We start from the raw sequence: 25,461 nt of genomic DNA, 5'->3' as shown, positions 1-25,461 counted from the left end.
GGGAAAGATTTGCTTTCCCTTGCTGGTGGGAACTTGGGTTCTATTAAGGACTCAGTATATATCAGTGCTTATTTTGCTTTAGAGAATTTAAATATTTAATGGCTATACAGATTAAGCATTATACGGAAGAAGATGATGTAAATGTTTTGTATGGATAAGCTATTTTAAAGCTTAAGGTCTCTTCTGCCTTCTACAGAAGACTCAAGCAGAGGCTCGCACCTGTACCCTAAGCCCACCTCTGACTTTAGCTGCAGCTGGGTGGCAGTTCCATCCCTCATCAATGGCCCACTGACTGGAGTTAACACCCCTGGGGAATGGCCCTCAGCTAAAGGGGTAACTAACTAAATGCCCTCGCCTCCACCCTTGGAGATGACTTCTGAGGCACACTCTACATGGCTTCTTAGAGGTTCCCAGAGGACTGAGCCTCAGTTTCCCTCAGCAGTAATACATCCTTTACTGCTTTCCCTCCTTCTCTGGGTCACTCGCCCCACTCCTGCTTCTGGGCATTGCTTCTCACATAAACAACTCACCTCCAAAATCCTTGCTTCAGGTTCTGCTTTTAGGTGGATCTCTATTAGGACACCGCACTTCCTAAAACAGCTTTACTAGAATTAACCTACCCATTTCAGTTTAATAAGACTGGTTGGGATATTAAAGCAACCTATACCTGAAAAAGTGAGATGACTTTAGCTTAAAAGTAGGACGTGTCCCTGCCACTCTCTCTTTCTCTCTCTCTCTCTCACACACACACACACACACACACACACACACACACACACACACACGCACTCACACAGCATTAAAGCTATGTATGACTTTTGGATCACTGGAATGAATGATCCTACTAGCCTTTAGAGGTCTGGGGCAAACTTACTCTGGGCACCTATAGCTCCTTAATTACAATTTCTAAAATATATGTATTCAAATGACATATCTAGAATATTGACACATTAAGCATTTCAGTATTAATCATGGTTCCGGAAAAATTGTTGGTTTGTTCCGCCATACTATTTAGATCAACTCCCAAATAACCAATGATAAAGAAATTAAAGAAGATGATCATGTGAAAACCCAGCTATTCAGGGCCATACCTGCTCTGCCACTTCTCCATGGACTCCCCTCTCTCCCGAGGGAGATAGCAGGACTGCTGGAATTCATTAGCGAAGAGAACACAATCATGACGCGCATCCTTCAGGAGATTTCGCAATTTGTTATACTGTCTGTGACACAGAGGAGAAAAGTAAATCTAATCTAGCAGGTACTCATCTCCTGCCACCTCTTGCTAAGGTTCAGAAAAGATGAGGTATTTTAGAGCAAAAGATTGATTGTTTAAAACCTGAGAAACACTTATTTACATTGGCCTTAATGTGTGCTGCGCTCTTGGGCTGCTGTTTCTCCATTTTGTCTGCTAGAATGTGCTGGAGCAGGGCCTCATTAATTAGTTTGTGGATCAGTTAAACTCCTCTACTCCCCTCTCCCTTTCTGGCTATTTATTATGTAATTATACAACCCTGCCCCACACAGCCTCTGCATCAAAGGCTCACAAAGGACAACGAGGCAAGCAGAGTTTAGTGCCTTATTTTCTTTTAATTTTTAAAAAATTTTTTTGCGGTACACGGGCCTCTCACTGTTGTGGGCTCTCCCGTTGCGGAGCACAGGCTCTGGACGCACAGGCTCAGCGGCCATGGCTCACAGGCCCAGCCGTCCTGCGGCATGGGACCAGGGCACAAACCCGTATCCCCTGCATCGGCAGGCGGACTCTCAACCACTGTGCCACCAGGAAGCCCTAGTGCTTTATTTTTGTAACTCACTTTGTTCTGTAAATGGTATTAGACATTAATATGTTTTACTTTTTGCTGGCAGCCCTAGAAAAGAACATGTAAGGTAAGTTTGGGAATTTATCTGTGAACTTTATTGATGCAGCCACATCGTTTACGTGAATGAAGGCTAGCTTCATCTATCAGAAAACTAACAGAAAGTTTTAAGGTTTTTTCCCATCAGGAGACTTTTTTTTTTTTTTATGTTTTAAAATAATTATATTTAACACACAGTGGGAACAGGTAGCTCTATCAAACTAAGACATACAATTTTTCTAATCCCTTGTACAATGGAAGAGAGATGTTCAATTTTTTTTTAACATCTTTAATGGAGTATAATTGCTTTTCAATGGTGTGTTAATTTCTGCTTTATAACAACGTGAATCAGCTATACATATACATATATCCCCATATCTCCTCCCTCTTGTGTCTCCCTCCCACCCTCCCTATCCCACCCCTCAAGGTGGTCACAAAGCACCGAGCTGATCTCCCTGTGCTATGTGGCTGCTTCCCACTAGCTATCTATTCTACATTTGGTAGTGTATATATGTCCATGCCACTCTCTCACTTCGTCCCAGCTTACCCTTCCCCGTCCCCGTGTCCTCAAGTCCATTCTCTATGTCTGCATCTTTATTCCTGTCCTGCCCCTAGGTTTTTCAGAACCCATCAGGAGATCTTTCCAATAATCTTAGCCAAAGAAAATAAAATATGAAGTCTCATGTGGGTCAGTTTCTAAGAAGGTGCTTTTCAATTGTCTAGATAATGTGAAATACATAATATTCACAATTATCTTAAAGGAAGTCAATTGTTTATTTAAAAATGGATTGATATTAAACCAGATGTTAAATTAACATATAAATTATCCAAGGTAGATAACTGGCATTTAACGTAATAACATTTGTGCCCTTCCATTCCCACCTCCAGCCTGCTGCCACGGATTTTTAAAAATGAGTCTTTTCATTAAAGCGAACGCAGAACCCTCTAACTTATCCGCTCTAAATAAATGCCAACTACCGTATCTGCGTCGTCTCAACACTTCATCAGAAAACAAGAAACAATGATTTTACTTTCTTAGTAATTCTAATTTTGAGCCACCTTAAAAAGAATCATCAAGTAACTACAACTTACAAATGTCCTAATAAACAAAGGGATTCAGTTTCATTTCTGTGAATGGCAGCTTTCCGGAACAGAATTCCACTTGTGTAAATAAAAGCTGCCTCCCCACTCGCAGAAATGCCTAGAACACATTAAATTAGTAATTTTCTCCCACTTTTACAAAGATACACTTAAAATCATTTTTCAAAACCTCTTAGAATATGCATACAAGAGTCTCCATCACCGTGCTAACAGGGTCGTCCCTGCAGGAGGGAAAAGCAAGGACTTTCACTTTCTGCTTTACGCATTTCTGTCATGCATGAATTTTTTTAAATGAGCACTTTTTTGGTTAAGCAATAAAAGATTCTAGAAGAAGCTTTATAAACATCTGAAATTTATTATTTCAGAGAAAACACTGAAAAAATATTGACTATTTTTCCTGATCTTTTCCAGTTTTTGCTCCCTTTATCCACACCCCTAATAAAGCACCTGAACCCAGTGCAGGTATTTGTTTACAAACTTCCTCCTCTGTGCTCCACTGAGTGCCCGCAGGGGACACACCTAGGCATTCCGACGCTGCCCTTCGTCTGCGTGGTCCTGCCCATGGTGAATGCAACTCAACCATCCATCCCTCAAAAAAGGTCAAAACTAGAACTACCATATGATCCAGCAATCCACTTCTGGGTATGGACCCTGAAGAACTGAAAGGAGGGTCTCAAAGAGATATTTGTACACCCATGTTCAGAGCAACATTATTCATATTAGCTAAAAGGTGGAAGCTGTCCAAGTGTCCGTGGGGGATGGATGGATAAACAAAATGTGGTATATACATACCGTGGAATATTATTCAGCCTTAAAAGGGAGGTTCTGACATATCCTCAACACGGATGAACATTGAAGACATTATGCTGAGTGAAATAAGCCAGTCAGTCGCAGAAGGACAAGTATTGTATGAGTCCACTCATAGGAGTTTCTTTGAGTAGCTAAATACCTGGAGATAGAAAGTAGGACAGTGGTTGCCAGGGGTCTGGGGGAGGGGGAAATGGGGAATGAGTGTTTAATGGGTGCAGAGTTTCAGTTTGGGAAGATGAAAAAAGTTCTGGAGATGGGTTGCCCAACAGTGTCAATGTACTCAATGCCATCAAATTGTACACTTAGATATGGTTAAAATGGTACATTTTATGTTATATATATTTTACCACAATTAAAAAAAATAGCTATACTAATTGTCATAACAAAATAAAACAAACAAAAAAAGAGAACCACCCATTTCAGTGGGATGAGTGCCATGAAAGGAAAAGTGCAAGGTGTGACAGGAACATGGGAGGGATGAGGGAGGCACCCAGGAGGAGGCAATAGACCTGAAGGATGGGTAAGAGTTAGGTAGACAAAGGGCCCAAAGGAGGAGAGAGGGGACAGAAAGCTCAAGAAAGCAGACGGTAGGCTTCCTCCTTGTATCTCTAGTACTTAACCCACGGCAGTCGCTCAATAACTATTTTCCAAGTGAATCCATGAACTCACAACCCTTTGAGACAACGGTGATCCAAATACGAGATAAAAATGTCCTGGGACAAACTGATATTTTCAGAGCCCAGTTACTCTTTTGCTAGGCTTCACATACATCACTGCATTGGTCAGCACACCCGTACTTTAAACCTGGGGCTTCTCAAATCCTGTCCTCTCCAAATACCGATGCTCCACAGGCCAGACCCGGGGGCTTTACCACCAAATGAAAGTAATGACAATCCTTGCCAATGTTTAGAAAAATATATCACTTAACAAAAAGAATTTTCTCAATTTTAAGTTTCACTCCCATATATTTTCCTTAGACTTTTAGTGTGTGCTTCCATTTGTCAGCTACCTATCGGCCAGATAAAACAAATGAACAAATGGCACAAGAATATTAATGCGAAAAGCAGGAAACAAACAGTGAATCACTCTGAGTGTGACAGTCGGGTTGTCTTGTAGGCATGTGGGCTTACGGTTATAATTTAATAGTGCATCCATACAACACAGTCGTATTTTTTGCTAGTTAGGGTTGGTGGTGCATATGATGGAATTAGATATATGAGTATTCTGCATAGAGCCAGCAAAGAACTTGTGCCTTGAACAAGTCTGGCCTGAATGACAGGACAACAGTTCCAGATAGTCAAGTACAATAAAATTATCTGAAGTTTTAAAAATTCCAGGCTTACAGAAAAACCCTAGTTTCCCTGGTCTGGCTAAAGTGTTTTCGAAATCTCCATTATCTAAACATTTCAGACAATTTCTTAGGGGGACAGCAAAACTTACCTTCTCTAGATTGATTTTTTTTTTTTTTTTTTTTACTATTTTTATTCAATGGTGATCTTACCTTCAGATGCAACATCCCTTCCCCCTGCTGACTACAGTCTCTGGGGATTAGAAGTGGGTGTCCCACTACCAGTGGCAAGAGGTGCAAGGAAGTGAGTCCTGTACTCAATGTTGCATTTCTTCAGTTTTTGCAGAACCCAGGTAGGGTCTCCTAGACTTAAATTCAGAGGTCCTTGAGTTTTCTCCAAGAATTTCAGAAGTTTCTATTTCCATTTATATTAGGTGATATTCTTAAAACATTTTTAATGGAGTATATTTTGGACCAGGCTTCAGGCTGCAATGCCATTTGGTGTCAGTGTCTGCCCTCTTGGAAGCCTCAAGACACCTCAAACTCAAGACCTCCCACCCCCCGACCTTCTCCAGTGTTCCCCCTCTTTATCCAGTTACATAAGCCAGAAATCTTAGTGTCATCCTTGACACCACCTTCTCCCTTATCTCACTTATCTAAATCCATTACTAAGTCCTATAGATTAAAACAACAACAACAACAACAACAAAAAACAGTGGGGATTCCCTGGTGGTCCAGTGGTTAAGACTCCGTGCTCCCAATGCAGGGGGCCCGGGGTTTGATCCCTGGTCGGGGAACTAGATCCCACAGGCATGCCCCAACTAAGAGTTCGCATGCCACAACTAAGATCCCGAGCAGCCAATGTAAATAAATAAACATTAAAAAAAAAAACAGCTTTATTGAGATATGATTCACATACCAAAAAATTCACCCTTTTAAGATGTAGAATTCAATGGTTTTTAGTGTAGTCACAGCATTATGCAACCATCACCACTATCTAACTCCACTTTTGTCAGCCCCCAAAAGAAACTTACACCTGTTAAGCAGTCACTCCCCATTCCCTCTGCCCCTTAGCCCCTGGCAACCATTAACCTACTTTCTGTCTCTTGGATTTACCTGTTCTGGGCATTTCATATACACAGAATCATACAATATATGATTTGTGTGTGTGGGGGGTGGGGGCTGGATTCTTTCACTCAGCATAATAATTTCAAGGTTCATCCATGTTGTAGCATGTATCAGTGCTTCATTCCTTGTTATGGCTGAATAATATTTCATTGTGTGGTTAAACCACATTTTGTGTAACCATTATCAGTTGATGGACATTTGGGTTGTTTCCATTTTTGGCTATTATGAATAGAGCTGTTATGAACAAACATTTGCGCACAAGTTTTTGTGTGGACATATTTTCAACTCGCTTTGTTATATACTTAGGAACTTCTATGGATCTTACCTACTAAACAGCTTTCAGAAATGTCTATTTCTCTCTCCATCTATAAGCTACCAACATCTCTCATGTGAACTAAAGCAAGTGCCTCCTCTTCTTTTCTCCAAGCCTCTTCTCCACTAGCCTAGTAATCCTTTAGAAACAGGAATCTGATCATGTTATCCCCCCTACTTAAAACGCTTCACCACATCCCTGAGGCCCATGGGGGCCTACCTTAGTCCAATCCAGGGCTCTCTCCTCCCTCATTCTCCACGTTCTCTCTCCCCATGTCCTTGCACAGCAGTTTCCTCGCCTGGAAAGCTTTTCTCCTTTCTTTGCCTCGTTTCCTCACACTCATCCCTTAGAGCTCAGCACACGCACCTCACTCAGGAAAGCCTTTCCTCCCTGCCTAGTCTGGGCTCTCCTGAGCCCAGCACCCCTCCCTCAGCGCGCCTGTCACAGCTCACTTCTCCATCTGTTTCTCTGGTTATCGATTACTGCCTGTCTCCCCCTCAAGACCGTGTCTGCCTTTGCTCACCACTGTATGCTCAGTGCTAGCACAGTTTCTGGCACATAAAGCCTCTCAATAAATATTTGTAGATACACAGATGAACACCTGAACACATGATTGAAGGCAGTGGACAGGTCACCCTTACAGGGATATCACACGAGCCCTCAGTAAATAAGCACTTGAGGATTGTTAGATAGCAGAATGTGTGATTATCCTGATCAAAAACTTGACATTTTTCATACCGTTTTGTATAATATACTTATGAGGACATTTTTCTGAATTGATATTATTGAAATCAAACTACAAAATCATATTAAATATAGAGCTTATGCCTATAGCCATAGAGGCTGTGTCTTTCTAGTATTAAACCCAACTCTGGTGATTTCATGTCAGTAAAATAATGTCACTGGTCACATTAAATTAATATTCATTTGTAGCCTTGTTGAGTTTGAAGGTCTGATTTGGGTTTAGGGTTGCATTAAGTACTTAGGTATGAGGATTTATGCCTAGATTTATGTTGAAACATATTTAAGTAACAATACAATAAATTAATTTAAATTAACATTGGGTATCCATGAGAATTTTTTTCTTTTAGAAACAAAGTCGACTACATTACTCATGTTGAGTAACACTGATGTAGGATGGGGCTCACGTTGACCTCTTAGATCCTCTCCAACTATAATATTTTGATTCCAGTCTTATGTTATGTACTAAGAAACTGAGATTCAAGCTATAAAGAAGTCATTCACGAGGGGGTCAAAAGGAGAAAGCAAGGCATCCTTCTACCAGACACTAGACCAGACTAGGTATTTTCACCTGACAAACCTTTCCTAAGCAATAATATTCCTAAAAGCATATAAAATAGAATGAATTATTTACAAGCATCTCAAAAATCTCAGAGGAAGAACTGAAAAACAAAATGTTTTCCAACATTAAATGAAGCAAAGCACCAGAGAGCCTCTGCTAGGCCACCTTTGGTTAAATACAAAAACTCAAATGACTTATGCATAACACTTATGAAGGCCAAATTAATCAAGCAAATCTCCTGGATCTTACATATTGAATGGCTCTCATCAACTTTAAAGTTAGCTTTTAATATATGACACTTTCCAGGGCTTAGGTAATTGTGGCCCTTTAGCTGTTTCAACCTGAATACACCTGCTGGTCGCTTAACAGGTAAAGAAAGCACAAAGTCCCCAACTTGCTGATTCCTTTTCCTGCCTCTTGTTCCTCTTCATCAATCATGTTCAGTTCCCTGCATTAAGACCAGTCTCAAACCTATTTCCTTCAGAGGGCTTTTTAAATCCCCACACCCCATGTTTACTTCTGCACTTTACATAGTCCACATTAAATTATCTTACATGTGTCCAAGGTATGTCATAATTACCTTCTTGCTTCTTGCATTTAATCCCAACAAGACAACAAGTTTGTTGAGAGAGGGAATAAGACTTCTTTTTGTACTCCAGAAGGTCTGGAACTAGGAACTCGAAAAGTGCTCACCAATGGCAAAACCAGAGTATTATCCTGTGGGCCTGTTCCATAACTCCTCAGCTTTTGTTTTCACGTTTAGTGCATTCAGAGACATGGTAAAGCAATGGAAAACCAATTGTTTTTCATCAAGTTAACTACTTTTGAAATGTTCAGGAAAAAAGACATTTAAATTCCAATTCTTTGCTTTTGAATGTCCCAGGAATTGATTTTTAAAACAATCCTTAATATTAAAAATATTTTAGAAAACAGAAGTTGAAAAGGCTCGGCAGTGTGTTAGCAACCCACATGATAACGACAAATTGATTTTAGTAGCAGAAATTGAAATACGACACCTGGAGCAGCATTTAAACCTGGATGTGTATAAACATCTATATCTTTGTGTCTGAACAAAATCAACTTCTAGCTCATATAAAAATATTCTATCTGAAAAACCTGCACACAACCTAGTTAATTCATATTTTTTTGAACTGAGCATATAATAAGAACAACGTATCATTTTCATATACAAATAAACACACTTCATCTTTTACTACCAAGGTCTGAAGAAACCACAACATTTGAAAAAGAATAAACACATAATTTCTGCTTAACTTGTGGTGTTAACAGGTTGAGTATATAATTCTAATATGCTGTTTCCATACAGTCTTCAAGTTCAAATCACAAATCTTTTCCCAATGTAAAGGAAGCAAAACCATTTATAGAGTATTTGTTTAAAAGGTGAACAACCGTTCTTCATTTAGGTACAAGGCAAGCATTTTAGACTGATTTCAATCAGAAATTCTTTGTTTAGCAAATACCATTCCTATGGTTGGTGGTTATACTAGTAATCTAAAAATAAAACAAGTTAATTCTGGTTTCATTGAATAAATCACCACAAGTACAACTTGCCTCCACAATAAAGGAGTCTCAAATTTTAAAATACTTTCTTTTTCCCAAGGGGAAAAAATGTAAGTTTCTGAAACAATATATCTATAAATAAGAAGATTAAATAACATGCAGTCTTCAACATGATATAGGCAATAGCACTGCTACTATAAAAATGCAAACCAAAAGCCAAGAATCTTAAATACCCACATCCTGGGGACACTGCAGTTTATTGATCTGCAGTCAGACCTTTTGGCCAGGTGTTGAAGCAGAAATATAAAATAATGTTACTGCATTCCTCACTGGCAAAAAGAATGCCAAATTAGTTCAGAAAGTCCTTTCCGACGAAAATAATGAATTCCTCCCCTTTCTCTCCAACAAGGAACCTCTTCTAAAGGGGGAAAAAAAAATCCACAACATAAAAAAATAAATAATGCAAAACAGATACCTCCGGCCTTTTTGATGCTGCACAGCTTGACAAGCCGTTTGCATGAAAATAATTCCCTTCAATTCAGGAAACTCAAGGATCTCGAGGTAATCTTGAACGACTTTCCAATCTGGGATCATGTAATGAGTCACGTCACTAGACAAGAGTTTCCCATCTGAAGCGTAATTCAAAACAGAAGAGATTAGACAACGTTTTAGACAACGTTTGCAAACTTAGTTTAATATGATTTCAATGTCACGGTGCCCCAGTGTGCAGAACAACTTCCAACTACATTGTGTAGTTTTTTGTTTTTGTTTTTGTTTTTGCGGTACGTGGGCCTCTCACTGTTGTGGCCTCTCCCGTTGTGGAGCACAGGCTCCGGACACGCAGGCTCAGCGGCCTTGGCTCACGGGCCCAGCCGCTCCGTGGCATGTGGGATCTTCCCAGACCGGGGCACGAACCCATGTCCCCTGCATCGGCAGGCAGACTGTCAACCACTGCACCACCAGGGAAGCCCCACTATGTAGTTTTTAAAAGACAAATCTACTTTGGTAGAGGCCCAACGTTCAGGTAAATTCAGCACCTTCATTTTTCTGAAGCTGTGATAATAAAAGCTCAACGTGGTTTATGGTGTTGCCAGTAATGTAAAAGATGACGGATTAAAAAAAACACACACACAAAGACAAGCAAATCTTCAGCACAACTTAACTATATATTGTTAACCCATTGACCTACACTCACATTCCAATGGGGCTCCCCAAATACACGTTAACCACTTGTTTATGCCCAGCCATTTCAAGTCGGTTGTGTCTCAAGCTTGTGAACGTGTTCGAAAGTCTCCAAGGGCCAAAAAGACTGAATTGACTAGAAAAGATGCTCAGTGCAAGCAGGGGCGGTGGTGGCATTTCCACCTAGCCCTTGTCTCGGAGCTGGTTAGTCAAGCTGTAATTGAAATGTTCACCTTAACCGTAAGCTGAGGATCCCAAATATTCGCTGAAAAGGACCACCACGCTCCTCTCCCACCATAGGGAAGAGAACAAGTAACCATCGTTAAGTCGGCCACCCCAGCCGCCCAGAAATCAAATGGAGGAAGGTGTAGTGGGCAGCCGACCCAAATCCAATTTCCCCATGACCTTCCTGTACAATGAGGGCCCAGATGATCCACAAATCCTACAGTCAAGAGGGTTCTCCACTGGATAAATGTCTGAGGCCTAGGTGCTGGCAGGGAGCAAAGCAAAGAAATGTACAACGAGGAGCGGCAGAGCGTCAGCTCCGCGTGCCCGGCTCGCACTGCAGGGCCCACAGCTCGGGTCCACCGGATTTCACTGCGGCCAGCCTGGGGGCAGGACGCTCCAGCGCCCACAGGCCCCTCGGAAAGCCCCAAACCGCGGCCTCTGCGCTGCGGGGGCGCCTGCCTCTCGGCCCTTCCGTTTTCCCGGGCAGAGCAGTCGGGAGTCGGTGTGGAGCGACAGCGGAGCCGTGGCCCAGCTCTCTGCGGCTCGACAGCCGCCGGCCCCTCGCGCCCGACCTGCAGCCGGGCCGGAGGTGATGCCTGGAGGCCGGCGGAGGCCCGGGAGCCTCGGACTCGTCGCCACCACGGCCTCGCGTTCCGCCTCTGGGACGCGCCCTTCCGCCTCACGGCCGACGCTCTACCCCGGCGCCGCCGCCCTGACGCCCGCCCGGTCTCGGCCCACGGCGATCCCGCCCGGGCCGCCCCGCTCCCGCCGGTCCTCGTCTGCCCACCCTCCCCAGCCTCCACCCCCTGCCCTGACCGTTGCGGCAGACGGCTGGCTGCGGGCAGAGCGGGCTGTTGCAGGGCACGCTGGGTCGCAGGTAGTGCTCCCTCACGATCCGCAGCGTCCGGCCCTGGAAGGTCCTCAGGAGCAGCACCTTCTCCCGCTTCTGCAGCATGCTGGCGGCGCTCCCCGGGCAGAGCTCCGGGCCCCGCGAGGCCGCCCGGAGCAGGCGGCTGGGAAGCGGCGGGCGCAGCGCGGCGCGGGCGGAGTCGAGGCCGAGGCTTCGGGCCCGCCCCCTCGGCCTGGTTTCCGCGGAGCTCCCGGCCGGTGGGACCTCCTGGCGGCGGCCTGAGCGCTCCGGGCTCCGCACCGAAACCGCCGTAACGGCCCGCGTCCTGGGGTTGCGAGCAGCAGGAGGCCGGCGGTGTGGGCGCTGCAGCTGGGCCCACAGTCTCCCCCCAACCCCGCCTCAGTTTCTCCCCTCCCTACAATTGCTTGGGGGTGGAATTGCCAGGGAGGGGTGGAAACCACGCAAAAGACTTAAGGGAGACAACCATAATACAGGTCTTCCTCCGCTTAACGATGGGGTTACGTCCTGATAAACCCATCTAAGTTGAAAATTTATTTAACACAGCTAGCCTACCCAACATCACAGCTTAACCCAACCTACATTAAACCTGCTCAGAACACTTACGTTGGTCTACAGTTGGGCAGAATCATCTAACACAAAGCCTATTTTATGACAGTGTTGAATATCTCATGTAATTTATTGAACACTGTGCTGAAAGTGAAAAACAGAATGGTTGCAAGCGTATCGGTTGTTTACCCTGTGCTGTCTGGGATCTGGGACTTGCCCGCCTGCTCAGCATCACGCAAGAATAACGCTAGACCGGAAAAGATAAAAATTCCAGGTGGGTATCACTTTCACACCATGGCAAAGTCCAAAAATTATAAGTGGAACCATGGGAAGTTGGAACCGTCTGTACATGGAAGCTAGTTTAAAGTCTTGCGAAGATTTGGTGCAACTCTGAAGGATTATGTTACTTTGTTTCTACCCCCAGGTTCATATGGGAATGGGGCTGCCTTATTAATATGGATAATTATTAGTGTTTTGTATTAATATAGACAATTATTAGTATGTTCTGTTTGTTGCTTTTGCTATCACTGAAAGAGCTAAAAGAGCCAGCAAATAAGCCAGCACCCCTGCCAGCCCAACATTTTTTCCCCTTTAAAAAGCTGTATTTATTTTTAATTTCTTGTAGTTTTAATCCATATAAAAATTCAAACAGGGCAGATAAAATGGAAACTAATCTCTTCCTTTGAGGTAAACATTATTCAACCTCAACATGATGGCGTTTGCAGCCTCTGGCAAAGGAATTTTCCTTTAAATTTGATAGAGACTAACACACAGTCTCTTCTGAGATCATACTCTTGGCTGGATGGAAGCCACTGTTCCTCCAAGCTCTCAACAAAGACTTTTGAGCTGCATCAGGAGCTTTACAAAGAAGTGTCACATTTAATTTCCACAACAAGTCAGTGGAGTCAGGCACTATTACCCCCATTTTACAGACGATGAAAGAGGATTACAGAGGTTAAGTGTCCAAGATTACACAGTTATTAAATGATGGAATCAATATTCAAGCCAGAATCTGGCTGAATCCAAAACAGGCTCTTCACTAATTACCATGCTATTCACAGATGAATAAAATATAGCTCTTGTATCCAAGAAGTTTATAGTCAACTTGTTGAGCAATAGTTAAAGAAGCTCAACCAGCTGGCTGGGAACATTGGTGCTTCCTGTTATGCTAAAGTGAGCAGAACTAGAGTATCCTGTTCGATCACTTACTCTAGGGGAACATATTAAAAAGTCATGTTCCCTCACTCATTGCATTTTTTAAAATATAAATTTATTTATTTTTGGCTGCCTTGGGTCTTCGTTGCTGCGTGTGGGCTTTCTCTGATTGTGGCGAGCGGGGGCTACTCTTTGTTGCAGTGCATGGGCTTCTCATTGCGGTGGCTTCTCGTTGTGGAGCTTGGGCTCTAGGTGTGTGGGCTTCAGTGATTGCAACACATGGGCTCAGTAGTTGTGGCTCGCAGGCTGTAGAGCGCAGGCTCAGTAGTTGTGGAGCACGGACTTAGTTGCTACGTGGCATGTGGGATCTTCCTGGTCCAGGGATGGAACCCGTGTCCCCTGCACTGGCAGGCAGATTCTTAACCACTGGGCCACCAGGGAACTCCCCTCACTGCATTTTAATGTCAAGTTATCTGCAGTGTGGGACGATATGAGTGAGATCTGAGACAGAATTTCACAAGTTAGGTGAACATTACAGTGCTGGTCCACAGACCAGAACACTAGGAGGGCCCATAAGGCAACCAACAGTGCAGGAGGTCAGTTCTAGAGACCCCAGAGGACAGACAAGCAACAGGATTTGACCCCTACATAAAAATGCTTCTAACAGCTGACCATGATTCCCTCCAAAGCTCTCCCATTTTCATTTTTCTTTTACTACTGATTATATGTCCTTAACATCTCTCTAGCATTTCGTAACTTTAAACTTTCTCTAAATTGCGACTAATGATCTTTTAAGGTCGAGAGTAAGTCTGGGGCCTGTTGAAAGTTGATGTTATCAGTATTTAAAATAATCCAAGGCCCATCAAGCACTTCTTTTGCTTGCATGGCAGCAATAATGTACAAAGTATGTTCTCAGAAGCATGCTCCCTTAGTTCTTCGAGCTGATGATCTAAACTGGACAAGAATGCCTTTTTGTTGATTCGTTTGTATATACAAATATGTTTCTCTATCAGTCAGAATAAACTAGGTTATGCTGCAGTAATATACAACTTCAAAAATACCAGTGACTTAAAACAAGATGTTGCGTGGGTACCTGTAGGATCCATTCTGTATTCTTTCTCCAGGGCCCAGGCTGATGGAGCCAGTCCTCACTGGAACACTGTTTGCTGTTCATTGGCAGAGGGAAGGGAGCCCTCGAGACAGCCCACAACGGCAATTAAAAGCTCAGTCCAGAAGTGATACATGTTGCTTCTGCCTATTGGCCAGAGCTAGTCACGAGAAAACACATCCAAGGTCGAAAAAGTGTGGGGTGGGGTTCTTGTGTTGCGTAGTGTGGCTGCTCCCTCCTGGCTTGAAGGCAGTGTGCTGAGACCCTTTGGTGAGTGGCACTGGTGACTCCTTGTCTGTCCTTAACTCAGACCCCTTAGCCCTAAGTCAGTTGGCTCTACCATCACCTCAGCGCTTGTACCTATGACGACTCCAGCTCGGCCCACTCTGGTCTCACCTCTTTTTACAGTGCTGGTCTACATGTGATTTTTTGGCAGAGACTGGCTCTCTGTTAACCAAGTCCATGTCCTTTTTTCCTCTGGGCACAGGTGAAACACATTTCCCAGCCTCCCTTGCACGTAGATAGGTGTGGCCACAGAATGGAATGGCACCCCTTCCAGGCCTGACCCTTAAAAACCTCCCATGGATATTGCTCTTTCCTGTTCCTGAATGGATGCCAAAGCCCAGGGGATCTTGGAAGCCTGCATGTTAGCACACACACCGACCCCTCGCACCAACTGTGCAGTTCTTCAGGGAACTGTTCATTGTTTCCTGAAGAACTGTGCAGAGCACAGCCCTGCCTTGCCTACCCAGGAGCATCCACAGGGGTCTCTTGCAGGGGAGAAATAAACTTTTCTTATAGCAGCTGTTTTACCCTAATGAATACACGCCCACTTTACAAAGGAGATTAAGGAACTTGCCGAAGACTTGCCTATTTGTTTAAAAACTCCTCACTGGATATTAGAAGTCCTGATGAAACTGCTTCAGGATTCTCCAGCAGTTCTAAATTTCAGTGCCACACTGGGAAGGATGCTTGGTGGCCTGCTTCCTTTGCAGTTTTCCCTTTCCTTGTCAATCCGAGCACAGATGGACAACCTGGTGCCCAGATGGCATAATGCTATGACAGCTTGTAGTGCTCTCTTGCTGATAGAAATCTCTGATTGTGGTCTGGTTTACCTGGTGCCTGACTGCAGTCTCCTTCAGGCTGAACACGAGCGTTTTTACGCTGCAGGAGTTTGTAGTGTTTGCCTGCCTTTTTTGCAGAGGCGCCCTAGGAGTGCAGACATCAGCAACCACTGGATTATTATCAAAAGGACTCATCCAAGGGTTAGCCCAGAGAGGGTGGGGCATCTTCACAAAGAGCTAAGAGGGCAGGGAGGTTAAGCATATAAAAGGAATTCTGGACAGTGAGCTCCAAGGACTAGAGGGGATTACTGAAACCGGCTTTGAAATATTCTGTCTTTATTTATTAACCTGCTTGTTGCAACACATTCCAACAATTCTGAAGGACGCCAAGTAAACACGGTGAAGTTCTGCTTGCATGCAAAGCCTACTTCTCCCAAGTAATTTACCATTGCTGATATCTGATATGCATCCTAGAAGTCTTTAAATATGTCGCAAAGTTGGCAACTTTTTGAAGAGCTTGTCAATCTGTGCAGCATCAACTACTTACCGCTAATGTTTCTCAAGCTTTTACTAGGTGCCAGGCCCTGCTCTAAGCACTTTTCCTGTGTTTTCTCATTTAATCCTCAAAATAATGCCTGGACTGTAATACTGTTACCAATTTCATTTTGCAGGCAGGGAGACCAAAGTACAGGAGGATTGAATAATTGCCCCAGGCCACACACTCAAGCAAGACTTGGAACCCAAGCAGTTTGGTTACAGAGTCCAGGCAGTGATGACCCAGCCATGCCACCTTTCAGCTGGTAAACAGCCAGGTACAGAATGGGGTACATTCTATGTAGTGGACCATTGGATAAACTCAGTTATTTTAGTTTAGGGAATTGGAAACAATGGGTTTCAAATATTGACCCTACTACTTTCCTAACTTCCCTGGGCCTTAGTGATTTTCAATTATAAAATACAGCTAGCAAAACAGATGGTGCTGAGTATCAGTATTAACGCATCAATGACTCTAAAGGGTCACGTAAATGTCTAACATTATCCCATTTAGCTGAAGAATCAGCTTACTTTCATTTGTGCTCCATCTCAGTGGAAGAGTCATTGGAGGACAAACTGCTGCTGAGATTGCTCTGCTACTTGTGTTAGGGATAATTTAATTTCCTATCTGTTAAAGGCTGTTAATCCTTGACTTTCACTTTTCCCAGCAGATACAATGACTCCCTTTTGGCTTTCTAAACACCCTGTGAATCCCCATAATCCACTTTGCAATGATTACTCTAAAATGTTCTGCTTAACTCTTTCTAATTTTTTAAAAGAGAAAATTATTTTGTGCTTACCAATTGTATCTCGCCAAGATTTTTACTGTACTGTTAACGTACCGATAATTTTGCCCTTCTACCACAAAGGGGCGCTGTTTCATTGATTTTTTTTTTTTTTTTTTTTTTTTTTTTTTTTTTGGTTTGTTTGTTTGTTTGTTTGTGGGGAGGGTGCTTCAGCTAAAGTACCTTCTGTGCTGGTATCTGAGCTGTTGAAATTTGGCCTTTCATATGTTGCCATTAAAATGCAACCAATTATTTGAGACAAAAAACAAACCAGCAGATAACCTTAGCATTAAACAATACCTTCATCCAAGGAGCTCAAAGATCCAGATGCTCCAAAATTAATTAGAAACTGAGCTTCAATGATTAATACAGAAAAGAGAAAGAAAGTCCTTTAAGTCTTGAAGCAGACTAAAAGAAAATTCAGTTATGTGGATAGCCACATATAATTCAAATATAGGAACGTTACCATTTGTCATTTTAATTTTTTTGTATTGGTGTTATTTGATGAAATTGTTTTCATTCATCTTGTAGGATTATTATTACCAGTGAAATACCAGTCATGGTGTAGAGTTATTTCATTGGATGAATGTATTACAAGGAGTTTTCCTGTTTATTTTACTCTTTTGTTACTGCGTATGTTTGAATTTGGGAAAGTGAATTCCATTTTATGTCTTACAATGATAAACTTTGAATTCTAAAACCTAATAATTACGGTAGAAATGTTGTGAAAAAAAATGGAAAAGAGAATAAGGAGTACTTAGTAATAATCCTAACCTCTAGGAAATCCTCCAGGTTTTGGATAAATATAAACAAAGTATTAGATTTTAAACTTTAAGTTTAATTACTTACTAATCAAAAGGCATGTTAACCTACACATTTGTTATCTTGTTCTAAAGGAAGAAGAATGAGGGCCAAAAGTTAAGATTACATTAACTTTCTTTACATTTTAGGCCAGAGCAAGGCCTATATCTGTTTGTATTAGGTTTCTTTTGCTGCATAACGAATTACCATAAACTTAGCAGCTTCAAACACTCATTCATTTATAAGGCATTAATTCCATTCATGTGGGTTCCACCTCAAGCAACTCCCAAAGCCCCCACCTACTAATACTATCACCTTTGGGGGTTAGGATTGCAACATATGAATTTGGGGGGGACACAAACATTCAGACCATAGCGCTACCATAATAACGCTTTATAACAAACATTTGAACTCAATAAGTTATATTTAAAGCGATGGTATTTATTAAGTATCTGAGAGCAGCATAAATGACTTTAAAAAAAAAAGGAGAGAACCAAGCCAATAATTCAGAGGCTATATGAAAGTAAATGAATGATAGATAATGCTGCCTTGGTTAGTTCAAGCTAAGGAGGAGAAAACTCCACCAATACAAACCCACGTTCTATTAAATCTTCAAGTAGCACTGATTTACACTGGGCCCAGAATTCACTGAGGAATCATTGCATAGAGTCCAGCCCCTTTTGCTAACACATGATCAACTTGGAGCGGGCAGTGTGTCTAGGGGATCTGGTGGGTAAGAACCATCTCCTTTTGTTTTACCCCTTCGTTGCTACAGAGGAGTGATGCTGTATCCCCCAGATTAAGATCCTCTCTTAAAATCCCACTGTGACAGGTGATAGGTCGCCTTGGCATTTTTGAATATTTGAATTTTAAATTTAAAATGTCAGCATCATCAGAGGCGTCATTCATTGTGTCGCTGACTGCTGTCATCAAATCCAGGAAAGTGGGAGGCTGCCAGTATTTGCAGCCCATCTTCTGTGTAGAATTGTGATGGGGTCAGAGCCATGATTAAGGAAACTTCTCTGATGGCAGTGTTTGGGTGGGGGAAAGCAGGAGGGTTTTCTTCTCATTTTTTTCTATTAAATCTGACAATTTAAGAGATATCATTAAAAAATATTCTTCTCCCCAGGAGAGAAAAGGCTTGGCTCTTCGATATCTTTCATTGAAACCATAAGGCTCTTTTTATATTCACCATATTAGCCTTCAAGGCCTTGTCTTTTCTGACTTGGAGCACTGAAGGCATTTTGATCCCCTTCCAGTTCTACAAATAACATTCTTTAATCAGCTTGAGGCATCACTTGATCAGAGAAAAGCACTTCCTCACTCCCTAATGCAAACAGCACCTGCCAATCCCCCATCCAGAAGCAAGAAAGAAGGGCTGTTCTTTGAGCCCGCAGAGCACTGTTATTTCAAATGTACATTAAACCAAAGAAAATAACCGGAAACCTACAGCCTCATTAATAGATGCAGAGCATAGTGGCATTTAGAGATTAAAAAAACAAGTCCACAGACCCACCTATCCACACAACATATTTGTTTACTTATGGCCAGTGTGATGTGCCTGATATTGATAGCATGGTGTTTCATTTCCACTGGCATTAAGTTCATCATCTTAGTGAAAATGTAAAAAGGATAACTAACTAAACGGGAAGTAAAAAGTGTATTGTTAATTGCACTGTTGATTAATACTGAGCAGGCTGTAATAAACCACACATTTTTCTTTCAAACTACTTGTTTTAAGCTTTCTCCAATTTTAGAAGGGTAGGATATATATATATATATGAATATATAAAAATATATAAATGTATATATATTTTAAATAATATGATATGTACATATATATAATGTATATATCACATATATATTATATATGTAAAATCAGTTATGATTAGCTGTGTTGTGCTGCAGCAATAAACAACCCTCAAATCTCAGTGATTTAAAACAACGAAGGTTATTTCTTATTCACACTATATGTCCCTCCACTCTGGGGTGTCAAATGTTTGTTTGTTTTGACCACGCCATGAGGCTTGTGGGATCTTAGTTCCCTGGCCAGGGATGGAACCCACGTCCTCGGCAGTGAACGCATGGAGTCCTAACCACTGGACCTCCAGGGAATTCCCTGTCCCTCCACTCTGTGTCATCCTTACCAAGAGAGCTAGGCTGATGGAGGCTCCCTTTAGTGCTTCTGCAATTGCTCTGCAGGGGACGAAGAATGAGACAAATTGTGGACACGCAATCTGCAGGGGACGAAGAATGAGACAAATTGTGGACACACTCTTAAAGATTCCAGTTGGAAATGACACTAGTGACTTCTGCTCACATATCACTAGCCAAAGCAAGTCACTTGGTCACACCCAATTCCAAGGGCAGAAGATAGCCAGAAATATTTGGTGAACAGTACTAATATCTCTCTCTTTTTCTCTCTCTCACACACACTCTCTCTCTATATATATCTATATATCTATATATCTATATTTAATGTGTAGATTAAAAGGGGGGAAATAAGTTCAGTTGTAGCCAAGTGAATAGAGTCAACTTTGATTTATCATTGTAGTATTGTTACTAAGTTTAGAATCATTGAAAATGATGACATAGGCTATGTTCATAGAATATACTGCAGTCATTTTGAAGCATAAGGCAGATCTTTATGTACAGACATGCAAATATCCCCCAGAAATATTGAATTTTAAGAAGAACAAATAGCAGAATACCATGCTATCATTTATTTAAAAAAATATAATTATATTTATGTGCATATGCCTGTGTGTGTGTGTGTGTGTGTGTGTGTGTGTGTGACATGCATAGGAAAAGGCCTAGAAAGGTTATTACCAAACAGTTACTACTCATGGGGAACACAGAGGGATTTGTGTGACATGTAAGAGACTATCACCCTTTTTACTTTACATAATCCTGTATTGTTTGAATTAATTACATCCATTTATTCATGTATTATTGTATTATTTTCCTAGGGCTGCCTCAACAAATTACCACAAAATTGGCAAAACAGAAATTTACTCTTTCACAGTTCTTGAGACCAGAAGTCTGAAATCTGGCAGGACTGTGCTTCCTCCCAAGGCTCTAGGGGAGAATCTGTACTTTTCCTCTTCCAGCTGTTGGTGGCTGTTGGCATTCCTTGACTTGTGGTCGCATCACTCCAGTCTCTGCCTCCATGGTCACATTGCTTTCTCCTCTTCTCTGTGTCTCCTCTGTGTGTCTCTTCTAAGCATATTTGTCACTGGACTTAGGAGCTACCTGGATAATCTATCATGGAGGGATAACTAGATTTGGAGCTGGAAACTAGGGCAACGGTGGTGCCATGGGCTAAATTCTCATCTCAAGATCCTTAAGACTCCTTTTCCAAGTAAGGTCATGTTCACAGGTTCCAGAGATTAGGATGTGGACATAATTTTTTAGGGGGAAGTGGAGTGGAGGGCATCATTCAACCCACTACCCTTATGTAATGTGAAAAAAATTAGAAAGGAAATCACTATTAACAGTGATTACTTCAAGGAAGGAAAAATGTACAGATGTTCTACAGTGAACTTATATAACATTTATAATCAGTAAAAACAAACAAACAAACAAAAACATACAAAATAATAGAGCAATAGTAACAACCAGCACCATAACATAAAGCAAAAACACGGGCAGGTCCTGACTTACACATACCCTATTAACAAATGACCCTGACACATCACAAAGGAGTGGAAAGGTCATATCTTCACACTCAGTGATGGGGCCAGGTGTGGGGCTTAGACTTAGACCGGGGACCCTACAGCAGCCTTGGGTTTTAAGAAACCCCAGAGACGTTAGCCTTCTCTCGTGCGAGGACTGGTACCCAGGAAGAGCCACCCACCTCACCAGAAGAGGGGAAGCACTTTCCTGGTGTTGATTTGTAGAAATTAAAATGCTTTCTTTTTAAAATGCTTTTTTCCTCAAAGAAGCAACATTAGTAAGTAGAGGTTGCAAGCATGAGCCCAATTTCAGCCCAACGATGTGTCTTATTTCATCTGCACTGTGTATAAATCTTTTCACCAACTATTTTCACCTGAGATTTTGGTGTTTTGCTTCTCCTGATCTGCTGCACTGGGCCTGCATTCTCCCAGGGCAGCCACTGCTGGAGCTGGGGAGGGGCTGCACCCTTTAGATGGGACATGCGCAGTGGTCTCCATCATTCCCTGGTCTCCTGACCCAACTCTCCTCGTTTACATTGTCCACCTGGCCACTACAGGCATTTGGGTTTGCAAACCCCGATGAATAGAGTGAAAATCATTTTGTGGTACTAAAACACAGTACGTTAAGGGTTAAGTGGGCTTGGGCACACTGTTGCTTCCAGGGAAAAATGCGATCTGAGTTCCAAATAGCCAACAAATGAACTTGAAGCAGGCAAACTGTTCATAAATTGGCAACTCCTCTGCAGTGATGTTTTATACTCTGTGTAAACAAGTAATGTAAAATGCATATCCATATATGCACGCAGATACAAGAAATTCAATTCCATGGGCTATTTGGGAATGAAGTTTCAAAATTCTGCTGAGGATGATTATGTATGTCTGAGTCTGCATGCAGGTGGGCGTGTGTGTACCCCTGGGGGCCTGGATGTGCTGTCACTCTGCTCAGGCCAGAGCCTGTCCTCGTAACCCCAACTGTAGGGCTTGCTGTGTCATGAGCCAAAATTAACCTCATCATGATTGGGTTGGATCCGGGGGCCTTTATAGAATTTCCTCTCTGGGATCTGTGTTGACTCCTGGCAGGTGTTTCCAGCAAAGCTCTTGAATTTTTAATTTGAGTTGAGCTGTGGAGGTGAGATGAAGTGGGTCATAGGGGGGAGTGTTGCCTCATCCAGAGCTGGAGGCTTTTGGGAAGGCAGTCCTTTTCTGTAATTTCCAGAACAGATTGCTGACATTCAGAAGAATGCTCTTAAGGTTTTCCCCTCCTAAGTTGATAAGTATTTAATGAGCACCTACTCTGTTCATAGCAGTTGGTTAAGGTACACCAACAAATTAAGATGTGGGCAGTGCTTGCAGACCAGGGAGCTTTCAACCTGATCAGGCAGTGGAGACACAAAGAGGCAAAACATTAAATAACAGCACAATGTCATGTGAAACAGATAAGATGCCACAGGTAGTGAGCTGTGAATTGCCACATGGACGTGTATGTGGAAGAGTATTGCCATATACACTTAGAGACTCTAAGTATACTGTCTGTAGTTTCAGGGAAGATAAATGTCATTTCAGGCCAGGGGATGGCCAGGCAGTGGAGGTGGTGGCTGAACCGAGAGTGTAAGCAGAGCAGAAGGTAAAACACCAAGCAGACATGTGACAATGGGAGAATGGAAGGTGGCTTTGGCTGAATGACAGGGTACTAATCCTGGGCTTTGTTGCATAGGCAGTGGGGAGCCCTTGAAAGTTTTTGAGCAGAGGAATGGTCTGAGCCAATTCATACACTGGGAGATCAATCTGGACATGATGTCGGGATGGTTTGGAGGAGGAAGAAGGAAATGTGAACAGAAGGAGGCTGGGAGGGAAGCTCCTACGGAGGAGAAATGGCTTCAGCTTGGGTAGGTCAGAGGGACTTGAAAAGAAGGGACAGATGGGGGAGAGTCTTAAAGGACTTGGTGGCAGACAGATTGCCATGAACGGGGAGAAGGAGAAGGGGCAGCAATGGCATCAGGGAGGGCTGACTCTCAGTTTGGAGTCGGAAACTAGGACAACGGTGGTGCCATGGGCTAAAAGAGCCAGGAGTGGCGGGAGGTCCACTGAGAGATGGCGAGAAGAGCAGGCTGATTTGAGTCCTGCTTTGAGGCTCTCGTGGGGCGCCCAGATGGCAATGACCCAGCTCTGGTGCCACATTCTCAACTGCCCTGTGGTGTTTTCCATCTGTATGTGTTCATCTCTTAATGCACACTCTGTGGGCTCGACACCAGTAAGTGGATGGGACCTATTGTGGATGCTGAAACTCACTCGGTAGATCTCCACGCCCCCATTGCCTTTCCAGCTGGTGCTCAGTAGTCTCAGAATCAGCAGACCAACCACCATGAATTGTTGCCTGGTTGAGTAAGTATTTGTACCTGAATGATATGAGAGATGTGCAGTGGTTATCCTACTCTGCATCTCCACCTTCGGGAAGGCCCATGCCTCTGAAATTCTACAAGCTCTTTTGATTATGCTTCCAGGGTTCAGCACTCCCCAGTGTCAGAAAACCCTTGCTTATGCTCACTTTATATTATTCACACCGAGCTTTGACCTTGACAATGGCTTTTCTTTTTTCTTTTTCTCTTTTGGCTGGGCGCGAGGCCTGAGGGATCCTAGTTCCCCAACAAGGGATCAAACCTGTGCTCCCCGCAGTGGAAGTGCAGAGTCCCAACCACTGGACCGCCAGGGGATTCCCCACAATGGAGTTTCAAAGTGCCCCTGCTTTTCAACTAGGCCCCCTTGACGTCTGTGAGCTCATGTGTATATGGGGGCAGGGGGGAGGAAATTTCAGCAGGGACATTATTATGTTTTTGCAGAATACTCATTAATTACTGCCATGCCTTCACCAGAATGGGGAAAGCAAAGGAACAGCCACCCTGACTGTTTGGGTTTGTGGCTAAATGCAGGGACAAAATCACCAAGCGAAGCCTGTTCCTAGGGCCGGTTGAGGATGCATTGTTAACAGGATTCTGAGTAAACCCGTCCTTATTCCTTTTTATTCTTCCTATTTCTTTGTCCTCTTCAGTTTTCGCCTGTCGGGCATCAAGTCATTTTTCTCTGCTCTCTGTGCTCCCTCCACTTCAATCCTCGCCTCCCTTCTTTACCCCACAACTGGTCTGCATTGATATTCATTCCAAAAAAATTACCCAGCCCAATCTGCGGTGGAAAGCTGAGACCAGGGACTGGTGCAACTGTTGGAATATATAAACGTGACTCTTTTTCAGGTAGCATCTAAGATGCCAGTCTTAGCAGCCTCATTTTAAAAACTATTTATATTCACAAAAGTCTATAATAGCATTTTTATTGTGTACGCGTGTGATTGGGCGCATTTTTTCCCCATGCCAGTTTCTTATTATCGTTCAACACTGACTACAGCCTTAAAAGATAATGAAAACAGAAATACTCTTTTTAAAAGGTGATGACTGCTTTCCATGTCCTGTGCTCCCCTGCCTGAAGGGGCTGGTTTAGTGTTTAAACCATCCGGCGCACCTGACTCCCTCAGAACCCAAGTTCACATCCTTGCAGCATTGACTCAGTCTTTTATTCCTCTGCAGAGAATAAATTGAATACCAGGCTATTTACTGCGCCGGTGTCTTTCAGATGAGCCCTTAAAATCCAAAGGCTCTCTTTGGTTGCTGGGGATGTTGGAGTTTTTCCTGTCCTGCTGTCCTTGCCCTGGGTTCCAGAACCTGGCCTGGTCCCAGATGTCACGTACTCGCCTTTGAAGAAAGACATTTACTTGGGCCTTTCTTTTCTCAGCTCCTGCTGTTTCTTTGCTTCCATGGCATGATCTGCTGCTTTCACCCCTTAGTTTTCCCCTGCATTAAAAAAATCAAGTAACAAAACAGTTTCCCTCAGAGTGAAAGTGCTACAAATACAAGCTCGTTACCTGTATTCCATTATTATGAATAACTCACCAACTCTCATGCCATGCTTATGATTGACTTGCAATTATGGGTTGTGTTTTTTACAGCGGCTCTGAATGGTATTCTCCCCTGGCTGTTCCTTAAGCCAAGCCTGGAACCCCTGGGTCACATGAGAAATGGTGGATTATATAGATTCTACCCTATCGTTGTTGTTTTTTTACCCCAAACCTAGATATTGGATCTGTCATTAGTGATGCAATAATAAGACCTTCCATTTGCCGTCTTATGCCTTTTCAAAAGTGCTTTCCA

At 42.8% G+C, this 25,461-nt stretch overlaps 1 protein-coding gene across 1 annotated transcript in view; it reads right to left on the bottom strand.

Moving 5' to 3' along the window:
- Positions 1-11,682, bottom strand: part of DIS3L (DIS3 like exosome 3'-5' exoribonuclease) — a 33,375-nt gene extending 21,693 nt beyond the window's left edge. The window contains exons 1-3 of the mRNA XM_007448140.1: positions 11,544-11,682; positions 9,793-9,946; positions 1,092-1,220 (exon numbers count right to left, since the gene is read on the bottom strand). Coding sequence (XP_007448202.1) covers positions 1,092-1,220; positions 9,793-9,946; positions 11,544-11,682 — 422 coding nt within the window. The remainder of the gene's footprint in view (positions 1-1,091; positions 1,221-9,792; positions 9,947-11,543) is intronic.
- Positions 11,683-25,461: the final 13,779 nt, after the last annotated feature.

Source organism: Lipotes vexillifer, unplaced genomic scaffold (genome assembly GCF_000442215.2).
Source record: "Lipotes vexillifer unplaced genomic scaffold, Lipotes_vexillifer_v1.1 scaffold713, whole genome shotgun sequence".
In the NCBI taxonomy this organism is placed as follows: Eukaryota; Metazoa; Chordata; class Mammalia; order Artiodactyla; family Lipotidae; genus Lipotes; species Lipotes vexillifer.
The sequence above is the reverse complement of the archived record's forward strand: the minus strand, read 5'-3'. Positions and strand labels throughout refer to the sequence as shown.